Genomic DNA, 15496 nt, shown 5'->3' with positions numbered 1-15496 from the left:
CAATGGGAAAATATTTCAAAAAAGTTTTCATATCCAGTGTCTGGGACTCAATATTTAAAACATTGCCTGATATTCTGGAATATACCATCAAAGACATTATGCAGCACCTAAAACTGGAAAAACTCAGATATCCATTGCGTGGTTCCACTGAAACCTCAAGTATGTTTCCTCATTCATTCATTGATATTGTAGAAGCTACAGGCAATAACTATCTCGTAGCTTTTACTTTAACTCTGTTGCTATGATAAAAATTTGAGGTAGGATGTCAATAAGTAGGTGGGGCAGCTTTGTTCTTTTACTATCTAATCTGATTGTCTATCGTATAGGACCTATTGTGTTGGTGTCAGTCTATGTAGATGTTTTTTGTAAAACTATTTCTGACCTTTAATCTGTTAGTGCCACGTAGAAGATAAAACATATGAATTAAAGCTTGAATGTGTGTTATTTGATGGCTGGGTTACCTGTAAAGTGCTGGTAGATCCCATCACCTCTTTGCTGCTGCCAGTGGTGTGGAACGACGTCATGGTGTCCTGTCTGTCTGGAGGCTTCACGCACTCCTCTGACAAAACACAACAGGCAGAAATTGAGATACATTAGAAGTAATCTATATCCACGACGTTCCACTTCAGGGATTGTTCGGGTGTTGCCAGAAATTCCGCCGGATGTCCCTCTTTTCGGCCAGATGTCCAATACCTTATGCTTTCTTTGTGTTGGCGTTGGACTACGGCTAACTGCTCCTCAGATCTCTGCAGGGTAAATCCAGAGCTAGCTAGACAATCGGTCCAATAGGAGTTTTCTGTTGCACAACTAGAACAACTTTTGAATGTACACGTTTTTCCACCAAAACAAGTTCCTTCCTGCGGCTCTTGGTCTGGTGCTTAGCACTGGACAGATGAGGAGGTGGAGTTGTTGCTCCAAACAATGCACACACACACGGGAACACACACACACACACACACACACACATACACACACACACACACACAAACAGTTTTTACCATTGAATAGAGAACACGAAGGTGGAGCGTCTGTAAGATATCCACCCATGAGGGTCTTTTCACTTTTTTGCATTTTTAAGCCCCAAAAACGCTGTGGACGTCTGAACAAATTTGATTAAATAGGTTTACATTTTCACCCACGAGCATTCTTGTGTAAACAGAGCACTAGAAGTAATCTGCTTCTGTCAAACCATTAACTGTGGCCGCCTGTTGCCAATTGGCTAGAGTAGTGTTTCGTGGCCTGTGCACTCCTTTCGGTTTGTTTCCCAATTACTAACGCTGTGTATTAACACTGGATTCTTTTTCAGTGTATAAATAAACTAGATAGCTAGGTGAGAGTGAGGAGGTATTCGCTGAATTTGACCAAAAAAAAGTATTGGATTTAAATCGCTTACTGTACCTTTAATAACGGGTAAGGAGAAAGGAGCAACATGGCCGTCTCGTTCTCGCTCCAAGATATGGTGCATGAAGGAGCCGTGGTCGCTGTGGGCTAACGGGATCTCCCGGTCGCTGAGCTCGTGCTCCAGGCTGCTGTGGAAGAGGCTGAGCAGCAGCTCGTTGGGCAGACAGGGGGAGCTTTGAATCTGCTCCTCCGTCTCCACTGCTACACACAGGAAGGGGAGGACACAGACGACAACAAGGTGACAACAGATGCCAACAAAATCTATCCGGTTGCTGATTGTATAACAAAAAAGTCTGATGAGACTTTTGATTTTTTTTTTGCCCTTTGTCAAACAGCTTCTGGTCCGAGCAACATGATTGGCTGTTACTTAAGATTGATAATATCCCAACTTTTGATCACACATCCTCTTTTATATGAATACTATGGATTCGTCCATATCTGATATATGATAAGTAAATATGATTGCTCTCATGGGTAAAGATCACATTCATTGCGGTAAGTGGAGATGTTCCAACCCTTCCTTTGTTTGGTTTATACATAATTAATTGTTTTTAATGTAGTTTCTTGTAAAATTGCAAGAAAAATATCAAATCTACAAAATCATTGTTTCAATTAATCTCCCTATGTCTGTTGCTCCTGGATTGTGTGCTGTGCTGGGATTTTTTTTTAAGTTATTCCCCCCTTTTTGTTGTTGTTGTTTTCTCTTTCTTGTAGATAGATTCAATACAAATGTTTTAAATCTTTTGTAAATCTGTACAGGAAAAGTTTGTATTTCATGATAGATGTATATTATTCTCATTGTTGAAGTGAACTGGGCAGTTGGAGCATCGGATAGTCGTACCTGTACTGAATGTAAGGAAGAAGATCTCAACCTGCTGGCATTTTGGGAGCAGCTGAATGAGGTCAAACTGGAAGGGAACCATGTGAATGCAGTCCTCTGAGGCCAGGGCTTCTCCTACACAGACAGATGAAAAAAATACATCCTTCCAACTTCTAACAGCTTTGTCTTTCAAGTACAGCAATACATAGATTTGCAAAAATCGGGCAATATGACCGGGGGGGGAGCACAAAAGGGATGTGTTGAGTTTGCTGGGGGAATAAAAACCAGTCTGCAACAGCAGCCTTTTTAAATGAAATCTCTGCCTAGGAGCGTAATAAGCCCTGGACCGCCAGTGGTGGATTGTAACTCAAGTACAATTAACTTATTTATGCTTTACTTGCCTTACTATGCTACCTTACACTTTTACTCCACTACGAGAGGGAAATAATGTGTTCATGTGGCATGTATAAATTAAGACTTCACAGACATAACTGTGATAAGTAAATAAAATATCTTTTTCCATTGATTATTCTACCACGCGGTATATGTTGCTTACTCATTAATAATAATACAAATTATAACAAGAATAGTATAACCATGTCAAAGCATATTGCATGTTCAGACTTTTATTCTACACTAATATACCATTTTGCTAATTTTACTGAAAGACTTTGGTCATATTTCTAACACAGGATTTTAACTTTTGTCAGAGAGTTTCTATGGTTTCCTTTTGGGGTGCTGCTACCGGAGGACCTGAATACACCATATGAGAATTTATGCCCAGTGTCAAGTAACATTGTAGGATATGTGAGTGTTTGATTACCTCTCCCGTCTTTGAGTCCAGCTGGCAGTGAGCAGACCTGGTCCTTATTCTGACACAGTTGGCTCAAGTACTCAAAGGTCATCATGGTGGACATACAGGCCAGATCCTTTGGGAAGATCTACAACAACACAGCAGGCCAACATGAAACCCAACCTGATATGTCTTAAAATAACCTCACATACAGATAACAACAGTAAACTGAGCTCTCTGCACGCACACAGAGATTTAGGCTGACTTCATACAGACTGCGTAGGCTGTCTGACAGTTCTGCAAAAACGCAGGTTTTCATTCCTTTTTCATTTTTAATGAGGGTGGTGAGTTTAGGTTGCAGTGGGGGTTGCTGCGGGGGGGGACTAAAAAAAAACAGAGCGGGCCTGCAGCGAAAAGGTGAGACCGACTAAACTTTTGGAGAAACGCAACCCTGCATCACGCTGCGCTGACCCAACAGAGATCAGACTTGTCAGAGGTTTTGAGCTATGGTTTGAGGCGATATGAGAGTCCAGTACAGGAAACAGGAAACATCACTGCCTCTATTGATGCCACAATAAAGTTTTAAAACACTATGAGGGCAAAGAACTAAACACAAGCACTGAACTGCCCTTGAGTTTGTGTAATAGCTGAATGTTTTCTGCAACAACAAAGCACGCGCTATGTCTCACTCTCTGTCTCTTTTCTCTCTCCTTTGTTGGGTGGTTTAAGAACACAATAAGACATCACATAAATAGGCCATTTCATTGATTCTCCCCCCTCCTCACAACCCAGCAGCAAATCACCGCCTCCCTTTTTCTGGTCCGATTGCCCAGATCCCCCAGGTCTATTTCACAGAGAACGGGTATGTGGACAGACTGCCCCTCTGGGACTAGCTGCTGTGTAAACTAGCTATACACACTGCTTGAGGGATCTCCTGGTACTTGAGGCCCTGGAAGTGGCGATGGTGGTCCATGCAGTTCATCACAATGCCGCTCTGTGGTTCTACCCAGCACTCCGTCACCAGGTTCAGCTCTGTGTCCATGTCCACGGCCTCTACCTCCGTGTCGTTGTCGTCATCGGTGGAGAAGCTGAGGGTCCCATGAAAGACAGAAGACAACAGGCTGACAAATGGACATGATGCCAGCGTTCACGGAGGAGGGTCAGTGTGAATGCCAGGGTAAGCAGGCCATACGTCAGAGTTAAAACCACTGTATGTTTTGTGTAGAAAAGTGGTGGGATTTCCAAAATTGAATTAACCCCTCAAATATAAACACACGCAGCAAATTGCTACTAGAGCCCGACCGATATTAGGCATTTCCCAAATGGTATTGGCATATATAATGGCAGATTTAAAAAAAAAAAAAAAAAGAATGTTTTAACCCTTGTGTTGTCTTCCCGTCGACCGTGCAACTTTTTGTTTTTCTGGTTTAAAATTGAAAACTTTTTGACTGTCTTTTCCAAAAACCTTTGTTGCTTTTCCCCCTGATGTTTTTGACAATTTTCTTTCTGTGTCTTTTGACGTTCTTGTTGGAGTTTTTGAAGCTTTTTTTACACATTTTGGTCACTTTTTTTCAATGGTCTTTCATAAGAAAAAGTTTTTTTTAATACTATAAAATTGAATAATACATCAAAATTTAAAGAAAGCAGTGGGCTGGTCATTTATTTCACTTGTTGTGTGGAACAATCCGCGGTATTTTGCTGAAAATTAGTTTGAAAGACTGATAAAGACTTTTTTTTCCAAAATGGGTAAATTTTGACTAGAGGACAACACAAGGGTTAAAAAAACTAATATTCGTATTGGCATCGGCCTTAAAAGTCCTTTATCGGTCGGCTCTAGTTGTAACTTAGACACCTGCTGTTATTCAATAGCATGATTGCAGTAATGTTTAGTTCAAATTCATCCAAAACACCAAAGTACGAAGCGATAGCAGACCAGACGTAAGCTTTTATTTTGAAAGGAAGCTTGAGGAAGGAACCAGGCGGGAGGGCATGAGAGGTGAGTTCACCGAGTTCCTTTGTCTTCTTGATAGAAGCAGACTGCTAATCAGTGTGTGGAGTCTTACGAAGCTTCCGGGTCTGAAAAGTAATGCCGTAAACCTGCATTCTATCGAATTTCCACCAGGGAGCAACTCCACTGGCTCAAAAAACAAGTGTGTTTCTATAGAAGTCTATGACAAAATGAGCCTACTTCTCACCTGATTTATTACCTCAGTACACATTTTCATAATGACTTCATGGGCTCAATCGCTAGTTTAGCATGATGTTCATTTAGTAAATAATGGTTTATTTTAAAAGTAGACGATAATGACAATACGTTTTTATTTTCAACTTTGACCCTCTCACTGAGAGTTTTCACTTCATTAAAGTAAATTGGAATACTTTGGCTGCCTAAGAATGTCTTGTTCACCACTCTGCTAAACAAGCTAGCTAACTGTTAGCTACCTCTAGTGTAAGCTGGTAACTTAAGGTAAAGTCTGCAGATGTTCTGTTCTGCTGTACATGCAGATGAACAGCTCCGGTATCCAGAGGTCTGCGTTTACTTCCAGGTAAATCTCCACTGGATGACTCGCTTCAGGAGGGTTAAAAATGTCAACTTTCCCTCTTTAGCATTTAGCTTAGCACAGCACCATTGCAACCATTAACAACACTGACTTTGCCGTGTCATCTTCCCCAGCTCTATCCTCACATCAAAAATCGTCCACCATCCATTTCCAAAACAAGATGAGGGCGGATTACTCTCCTTTCCTGTGACTTGTTTTTTGTTTCGGTTGTTAAATTATTTTTTTCCACCATTATTTAGCGCTTCATTCTGATTAATTCTCTTTTTTACTATGGTTTTGAGTATAATGTCACTTCCTGTCTCTGCTCTTTATATTTCCTGTTTGTATCTCACTTCTGGTTAGTGACCTTGAAGGTGGCGTGCGTGCCATAACGCATTGGTGCGTATTTTTTACTATTTTCTTCATCAATAGAGGCTTCTTAATATTTTTTTCAACAAGTGTGCCTTGGTTTTCATGCTGTTCTGATACTATGGATTTACCCCTACACCATGGAGCACCTTGTTACACTTTTTTCCAACACGTTTTCCCAGATGTCCATTTTGCCAAAGGCTTCAAAACTTCAGTCAACAAACCAATAGGTGATGTCATGGCTACTACGTCCACTTTTTTTACCATCTATGTTGGAATCAAAACCTGTAAACCAGGCATCACCCAACAACAGACTGCAGGCTGGACCCAGACAGAGTGACCATTCAGTCCGGACCCATGAGAGAATTCTGATAAATTTGGAAGAATAAATAGTCATCTTTGCGGGGCATTGTTGTTATTTTTGCCGGAGCTCTCAGTGTCAACACCCCATTCTAATGAATGAGAGGCTGAGAGGTGATTTCTGCCAGTCTTACCTGTCCTTAGTAGATGTAGAGTGAGGTGGAAACAGGATGTACTGAACAATGCAAGAGTGACTCTCTCTGTCCGAGTCCCCCGACATGCCCTAAAAAATAGAAATTTAAAATTGAATTCAACAGAAACCAATTAGTAATGTACTTTACATAAACATTTCAGCACAGAAGATGAAAACTAACTAAAGGGTGCAGCGGCAGCATTTTGTGATGTAGGCAATCTGGTGTCCTGCTGTTCATTACCTTCATTGGCAGCTCGATCACCATGTTAATGATTCCCTCTCCACTGGCAGCAAAGTGAAAGCCTTCTGATATGCGGATCCTTCACAGACATCAAGAGGGATTTTCAGGAAATATATTCCACAAAGCTGCTTATCTCACATTAAACCAAGCCAGCTGCTATGACTTCAAGCATCTTTGAGCCAAACAGCATTCAAACAGCTATATTTCATTATAATTAAATGATTAAAAAACCCCAAACAAATGTTGATTCCTGGAGTTGTTGTGCTCCGTTTATAATATTGTGTTTATAATATGTTAAGCACTTTGAATTCCCTCAATGTTGAAAGGTGCTTTCCAAATAAACTGCCCTTGCATAATGTTACTATGTTCTATTATTTATATTGTTACTATAATCGCCACTGCACATCATACCAACTGCTATAATTATTATGAAATGATATATCTGTGTCAGTGTCTCTGTGTTCCAACCGGCAGCAGCAGATGGTCCTCAATACTGTCACGCCAAACGCTTACTCGGGGGGAATTGTTGGGTCTTTGTAAATTATAGAGTGTGGTCTAGACCTACTAGATCTGTAAAGTATGTATATTGCATCCTAGTATTTCATTTATATTTATATTCTGTGTGACTGATATTTTGCTGCTCTAACAGTGTAATTTCCCATTTTGTTGGGATCGATATCTATCTATCTATCTATCTATCTATCTATCTATCTATCTATCTAAAGTGTGCTGAGATAAATTCTGTTATGATTTGACACTATAAAAAAAATTGAATCGAAAACAGCGCTTTTTTGATAAATGTTCTCCTCTCGTCCTAAAATGCTCACAAATCAATACGTGAGTACTTTGAGTTGAAGCAGCCGTACTGTGCGTGTACCAATCAGTGACGGTCAACCCTGCAAGCCCCACCCCACAGTACTTTCACAAAATACTGGCCTCTGATCAGGGACTTTTGGGGATGGTAAAAAGTAGTGATGGCAGAATGAAGCTTCCTGAACCAGTGTCTTTATTTTCTGAGCCCACTAGATGGCGCTCTCTGTTCAACAATTTGTAGAGAATATACTGAATTGCAATGCTTAAGGCCTTTCTCTTAAAACCAAGAGCGCCATCTAGTGGGCTAAGAAAATAAAGACACTGGTTCATAAAGCCTCATTTGGCCATCACTAGTAAAAAGGCCCCGGAAAATGTCTCCAAACCTCATTTAGACAGTGGTCCCTAAAGTTGAAATGCAGGGGAAGGGGTACAAGGTTCCTGCGATCAAAAAACACCTATAAATTACTTTGGGTTTATTACATCAAATGTCTGCTCCATATTAGTTTATACATGATTTACTGCCCTGTAATACAGCTAATTCACTACTTATTTACACTACTGGTCAAAAGTTTGGGGTCACTTAGAAATTCCATTGCACTCGATTATAGCCAGAATACCAGCTGGGATCAGTGGCTTTGTTTTTTTAACCAGGGCAGCAGTTTTCAGATTACATTATGTGCTTACATAATTGCAAGAAGGGTTTGCCAATGTGTTCTCAGTTAGTTTTTTAAAATGATATCAGATTAGTAAACAGAATGAGCCTTTGGAACATTGGATGAATGGTTGCTAATAATGGGCAACATAGATATTGCATTAAAGATCAGCCCCCCACTCAGATCAGCTGGAATTCTGTCTATAATGGAGTGGTATGGAAATTTGTAAGTGCACATTTGACCAGTACTGTACTGTATGTTGCTGTTATACTGATGGAATAAGTGCAGTAGAAATTCAAATTTCACATTTTATATAAAATTAATCAAAACAAACAAAAATGGAGGAGAAATTGAACAATTAAGTAAAGGCCTCTCTAAAGTTACCACACACTATTTGATAATTTAAAGTAATAAGCAAGCAAAGTAAGCAAATAATGAACTCACTCGGAGAGCATGGACAGGATGTGAGCGACAGCCTGCATGGCCACAGTCAGTCCATGGCTGCTTTGCACGGCCCACACCCATCGCTGATGCAGGAAGTAACGGGACAGCGAGGCCAGGGTGGAGGAGGCGGTCCGGTTGGCTGCCATGCTGAGGGGGACCGAACTGTTGGAGGGCTTGGGAAAGTTCTCCATGTTGAAAATAAATGGAGTCCTGAAGTCCAACGGCAGCTTCTCATACCTGCAAAGCATCCGGAGTTTACTTCCTTTAAAACGTGTCCAGCTGTCAACCTCCTCTCGCACAGAGGATACAGTGTAAGGATATTTGTTTTAATAACCCTAACCCGTTACTAAGAGGGACATTATCAGACTGGCCGGCTTTTGCTTCATGTTCCATAAGCCCGGCCTTTAGAAAAACTGCTTTTAACTTTAGTGCCCCTGACTCCTGAAACAAAATGCAACACTTCCTGAAAATCATCTCACTTGTGCCTTTTGGACAATTTGAAAAATGCATTTCAGGTCTTTATTTTTACAGGACACCTGAAGACATGAAAGGGGAGAGAGAGAGGGGGGGATGACATGCAGCAAAAGGCCGCAGGTCTGAGTAAAACCCTGGCCCGCTGCGTCAAGGAGTAAACCTCTATATATGGGCGACCCAGAAATCTGGTTTTAAACTGGCAAACTTCTCCTTGTACTTGCTTAACATAATTGTACTTTCTTTTGTATCCATATTATCCTAATTTATTCATCAAATTGTATTTATCAAATTTTCAATTCAGAAAATTCTAAAGTTTTGTCTTTCTTATGATGGTGTATTCTTTTCTGTGATTCTGTGTTTTCAATGTCATTGTAACAATACATGTAAGCAAAAAAAAAGGTTTATGACACAGTCCGGCTCTATTGGGTTCCATATGCAGTTCTGATGCCCTGCTATCATACGCACTAACCTTATGAGCAGCTTCTCCAGAGGCTTGTTGAACACCACCACACAGGGTCTGTCTGACAGTGCAGGTTTGGGAGCGGGGATGGAGGGAGATTTGGAGGGTGATGGATGACCAACTATCTTCCTTTTGGTCTTGGGAGTCGCCTCTTTGTTCTGAACACGATGAGGGAAGCGCAGTTTGAGGATCTGTTCTCGCAGCTCATCTACAATCTGACGGAAAACACAAATGTCAGGAGGGGTTACAGCAAAAACAAATATACCAATTTAAATGTTGATGCAGATATTAGAGTTCCTACTACCACAAAGGTTAAGCTCGTTCAGATACGTTACCAAGTTTCAAACTGCTTCTTTTTCATGAAAATCTGCACCTTATGTAATAATTCTGAGAAAAGATCTCGTAATTACGAGAAAAGTTAAGGTTCACCAACATAGGCAATAGGATGAGACAGTGGGCAATGATGCTTTAATATTTTTTAATTGACATACTGATAAAATTGCCATCTATATTAAGTAACATGTATTTGTTCCCAGTTTCTCATAGCGAGAAAGTAAGGGCATAAGAAATAAAGACAGATTAAATGCGATAGCGCCATCACTGCCAACTGTCTTATCCTGTAGCCTGGGTTAGCAACGATATAGCTAAACTTTTCTCAGAATTACTGATCTAATTTCTTTTCTTTCCAACTGGCTTCTGTTACTGACTAACTTTTTCCAGACCTTTCAACTGTATCTCCTCTCATTGTCTTTAGAATCAAAGATCCCAGGAAGATCTAGTAAATCGCCCTTAGGTTAAGATTGTTTTGTCACATTACCTGTTGTTTCAATTATTAATACATGTACTGTAAGTCTACTGCTGTATTTTTTTTTTTTCTATTCATTTTCTATTATGTTCAAAGCACTATTTTGAATGTTCCACTAAATAAGACAATGTGTGGCCTGTGGGGAACAGTAAGTACAAACAAATGCAGCATGCGATCCAATACATCGTCAATACAAAACCGCAGGTGGGAACCCTTACCCCTCTGACACAGTGTGCACCAAACACTGAACATTATCATGGTCTGGATTTTGCCAGAGTGTCCCGGATTCTGTTCGTTTGACTCTCAGTACCTTGTTTCTGACATGGGCTGGTGTGCCAATAGGGAAGCCCAGACGCAGAACCATGCAAGGTGTCTTGGAGATGAGACGGACCATGTAGAAGGAGGTAGGAGGCTGGTCCGAAGAACTGTGGAGACACGATTCTTTTATAACTATTTGAAGCAACACAGACTTCTCATTTCAAAGAGCAAAAAAATGCTGTGACCTGAAGCAGTGTTCCACAACCATTTTGGCTTTTGAAAGAAACAAGTTATATACTAGAGCCCGACCAATTTATCAATATTAGGCATTTCCCGATCTATCGGTATCGGCATTTATAATGGCCGATAAAAAAAATTCGATCTAAATATTCATTCATCAGAATCATTTACAATGACAAAGAATGAATCTGATAAATGAATATTTAAAAAATAAAAAATGGATGGTCAACCATGTTTCGAGTCTTGGCGTTGCATGGTTTGTCCACCAGAGGACTCTCTACAACGTCCCTGTTGGCAACGTTGGTTATTTTTTTTGTTACTGTGTTTTGTTCAAAAAGACTTTAAGTTTCATATGTGAAGTTTGTATTTTTATACATTTTATTTATCAGAACTTTAGTATATATTTTGATGATCCTCTGTTCTGTTGTGACAAAACAAATTATTATATTATTTTAATGAGAACTCATAAATACCTACAAATAACTAATTTTCTGTTTGTGTTTTGGTACGCATTTCTGTAATATTTAAAAAAAAATCTATATATACTGGCCAATAGATATCGGAAAATTGGATTTTTAAATAACCAAATATTTGTATCGGCATTGGTCGGGCTCTATTATATACCCTCAAAATCTTGGCCTTAGCTTCTCTGTGGAAATGAGTTGTGAGCACTTTGACAAAAAAGTAATTTGTCCTTAGATTTAAAGGATTTGTTAAGAGCCTGAAGAGATAGTAGTATCTAGTATTTCATGGGGGAAAGACCAGTTGTGGAAGCAAACTCTTTTCATTCTTATGCATTTATGAATTTTGTAGCCCCATCAGATTTATCTCAGGATCTCTGGAAGGGTTCCAACCCTGAACCGCAGCTTAAAAGCTGTGTTTCACCCTGCTCGGAACACAGTTGTGTGGGAAACCTTTCCATTTAGGGGGACTTACTTTGAGAAACCTGAAGATGCTAAATCCTGGAATAAATATCAATAACCACCAGCTTAGATCCAAAAATACTGATATCACTATGGTCAACTGAATAATCCTAATGTCAGAAACCAGCTTATGAAAATGCCAAAGGTTCTTCCAGCTCTTGACCTAATGTGGGGATTTCTTCGTCCGTTGTCTCACCTGTATATGAGTTTAACATATGAGTATCCCTCCACCAGCACGAAGCTGCTCCAGTCCCTCAGCAGTGATGTGAGAGCAGAGTGGGAGATGCGACACTGAATGGTGCTGTAGCGTCCGTTGTTTCCAGCTGTGTGCAGGTGTTTGGGGACAGGCCTGGAGGGTCAAAATTAGGAATGCAATGAAAAACTGACAGACCAGAATAGACAGAGCCAAACAAACATGGCAGATGGGCTGGGTGATTTGGAGAAATCCCTCAAAAAGTTTCAAACCAGATTTTCTGAGACAATTGAGCTAATATGTGCTTTCTACTTTAAATTTGGTGATTCTGTATCATGATATCTCTATATATGATTTTATCACAATATGATTCCTTTGAAAGATAAATTATCAAAATGAATTGTCACCTAGCCATAAATGCAGATAATAAGGTTTAAACACCAAGCATTGTAAAATATACATCCATACAATGCCACTGTCTTTTCTGAAATCTATCCCTTTTAATATCTAGTGTAGTTGGTCTTAGTGAAGCTGTTCCTGTTGGCTATGGCTGTACAAATCTTCTTTAAATAGTTAAACTACACATTTCTCACATGTCATGCTCAAGGATGATAGCAATGCGATGCATGTGCAGCCATCTCTGCCAGAAGGTGGCATCCATGGAGAGGATGGGCTTCCAATAGGAAGCAAACTGGGATTGAGAGGAGTCTTTGGATCCACTGTGCTGCAAGGACAGGACCTGGGAAAACAAGAGACCATTCAAACAGGAGTGAGTCTCAGAGACACGATGATCATTGATCCAACTGCATCCCCATTACCTGGGGAAAGCAGATAAGTACTGTCGAATCATTCAGATTATTTGTGCTTAAAGGATAAATACAGCTTTTCTCATTGTCAACAAGTCCAATGAAAAGAGCAAAAGTAACTGTTAGCATCTGTTGCAGCCATTTCCATGCAGTGCATCACTTTCCTGCCCTCTCTGTGATTCTCAGCTCGTGATAATCATAGATTTAAGTCTTTGAAAAAGCCTCACACACAGTTTCTTTTCTAAAAAAAGGCTCTGTAATTTCCCACAACAGCTGATCACTGTAGATTTTATTAGACAAACTGGAGGAAATAGTGACTTTGTTGGGGGGGGACTATTTTCAGAGGCGGATTAATCCAAATTTAGTGCTGTAGTAAGTATCTGTGAAAGTAGGATAGTGTGTGTGGGATTGAGTCAAAATAAACTACATTGTGAGTGAGTAGGTTTACATGCACACCAATAGTCCACTATTATTCCGCATATGACAATATTCCAAATTTGAGACAGGTCATGTAAATAGCATAGTCCGGTTGGATATTCCAAATAAGGCCTTTATCCCGAATATAGCATTTCCAATTAAGATGTGTGATGGTCCTGTATCATTCGTGTTTTAGAGGCCTTGTTTGGACATGTATACAGCGCATTCAGAATATGCGTCATTCTGGGTTTTTGCTGCAGGCTGATGGTCAGCTCTGTGCGTTGCTATGGTTGCTGTACACAAACCAACCAGCAAACAGTTTGCAGACCCAATAAGGAGAAACACAGCTACTTTTAAACATTATCAAAGACTTGGATATCACCAGGATTTTGGATATGCAAACCCATCGCTTCACCAGCCTTTCAAGAAGCTGGTTTAAAGACTGAAAGATGGAGGCTGTGTTCACACGGCCCAACAAGTCCGCCGGCGTTGGTAAACTTTGAAAAAATCCTATTTTGCACGGTTACAAGTAAACGGGATTTATTAGTCAAATATTCACTTTAATTAGCCATGTAAAGACCTTATTGGCAATACTGTCTTTTTCGGAATAAGGTCAAAAAAACAGAATAGTATTTGCATGTTAACATAGTTAGTGTTCATGGTACATTGTAAGTAAAAAGTATTTTTTTACTGACTTTTTAAACTTATTGTTACACTCAATACCGTTCCATAGCTTCACTCCACATATACAAATCCAAAAAGGTTTTTAATGTTGTACAGACACAAATATGTTTAAAACTGAACTCCCCTTCATAGTATATCCCCCATCTCTTATAAAAAACCTGTTTTAACATTGCCAGGGAGTAGGTTGCTTCATGTATTATTTGTGCCGTTTGAAATTAATAATGCTGTTAAGTATAATCATTTCATGTCTGCACAGTACCGGAGTAGTAGAGCCGGGAGGGATGTAGAACAGAGGAACTCCATTTTTGGTGCTCTCGGGAATCATGTAGTTCTCAGGAATGGAATTAAACGATTGGAGGTGCACCAACATCTGATCAGTCTGGTTGATGCTAAGAAGGACACACAGCCCATGTAGTCAGGTACCAACACATCCAGCATCAATATCTATCAAATGTTATTTATATTATTATGTTATGTTCAAAGTAAGGGTCAGGATCTCTCACTTACCTCTGCAGTGTGTTCCAGAAGCGGCGGATGACGGACGTGCGGTACGGGCTGGTGATGGGTTTCCTCTGGGTGCAGCTGATGTCGTGCAGAATGTCGTAGCTTCCCTCCATCGTCACCTCCACCCGAGTGATTCTCTTGGTGGGGTCCAGCGGCCAGGAGGCGGCCGCCAGGTACTCGATGTGCATGTTGTGTTTCCATAACAGCACTAGCTTCACCTCCAGCTGAGTCCCACCTGAATGAAACCAGGACCCAGGTGTAACGCGGCGCCATCTTGTCGAGCCATTTGCTCTCTGACTTTTCTTTTTTGTGATTAACATTTTTTTTTAGCCGCGTAGCCGCCACATACGAAAGATACACTTCACCACATGAACATTCACACTTCTACCCTCAAGAGTGTTAAAACCCCAATTAAAAAAAACTCACAAATCGCGTCTATCCACAGGCCATCAGACTCCTTAACACTGCAATATCCCCCCCACACACACTCCATCCTCCCCTTCTAAACCCCTGGAGTCACACCACATACAGAGCTGTCTATGCCCCTTAATGCACTTTTACCTTTTTTAATCTTTTTTCAAACTATTTATTATAACTTGTTTATTGTTTGTTTTATTATTTGTTTGAGCTTTATTGTATTATTCTCCTTTTTTATCCATTGTGTAAGGAAGTCTGGTAAAGCAACCTTTTTAACGCATGGTGTAAGTTGTCTTTACTGGACATGTGACAGTACCTACAATATTCCTGACCATTCAACAAAATAGACAAACCATAAAGCAAATGAACACGTATAATGAACCAATCATCTTGGGCTGAATGGAACCTGGGTGCCTGCGCTCTTGGATTTTTCAAATATCTGAGAATTGTGTAAAGACAGGTGTTTACCTTTGGTGAGGCTGACCTCTCGGATGGTGTAGCCCTCTCTCAGTCGCACAGACACCACACTGATCAAATGAGCGTGGACCTCCTTCTCTGTGTGCTTCTTCCTCCTCATGACCAGGGACGGGTTACCGCTGGCTGACACCAGATGCTCGTTGAACAGTTTGTGCTGGGAAACTACAAAACACTGAAGTAGTTAGTATGTAGGCTCTTTTTTATTTTTCATCATCATAACCCTCACCATTGGGGGGCGGGACTTGCTGTGTGCTTGGCCATCAAGTGGCAT

General features: G+C 40.4%; 1 protein-coding gene across 6 annotated transcripts in view; it reads right to left on the bottom strand.

Annotated features, from left to right (window-relative positions):
- Positions 1–15496, bottom strand: part of szt2 (SZT2 subunit of KICSTOR complex) — a 120795-nt gene that overhangs the window by 95129 nt on the left and 10170 nt on the right. For all 6 annotated transcript variants that reach the window (XM_032525775.1, XM_032525780.1, XM_032525776.1 and 3 more), the window contains exons 9-23: positions 15217–15387; positions 14335–14566; positions 14087–14216; positions 12514–12659; positions 11924–12076; positions 10617–10731; positions 9511–9716; positions 8568–8804; positions 6658–6736; positions 6418–6506; positions 3934–4102; positions 3045–3162; positions 2243–2356; positions 1399–1602; positions 462–559 (exon numbers count right to left, since the gene is read on the bottom strand). In XM_032525775.1, the coding sequence (XP_032381666.1) occupies positions 462–559; positions 1399–1602; positions 2243–2356; positions 3045–3162; positions 3934–4102; positions 6418–6506; positions 6658–6736; positions 8568–8804; positions 9511–9716; positions 10617–10731; positions 11924–12076; positions 12514–12659; positions 14087–14216; positions 14335–14566; positions 15217–15387 (2261 nt within the window). The remainder of the gene's footprint in view (positions 1–461; positions 560–1398; positions 1603–2242; positions 2357–3044; positions 3163–3933; positions 4103–6417; positions 6507–6657; positions 6737–8567; positions 8805–9510; positions 9717–10616; positions 10732–11923; positions 12077–12513; positions 12660–14086; positions 14217–14334; positions 14567–15216; positions 15388–15496) is intronic.

Source organism: Etheostoma spectabile, chromosome 9 (genome assembly GCF_008692095.1).
Source record: "Etheostoma spectabile isolate EspeVRDwgs_2016 chromosome 9, UIUC_Espe_1.0, whole genome shotgun sequence".
In the NCBI taxonomy this organism is placed as follows: domain Eukaryota; kingdom Metazoa; phylum Chordata; class Actinopteri; order Perciformes; family Percidae; genus Etheostoma; species Etheostoma spectabile.
This window is presented reverse-complemented; position numbering and strand designations above follow the sequence as displayed.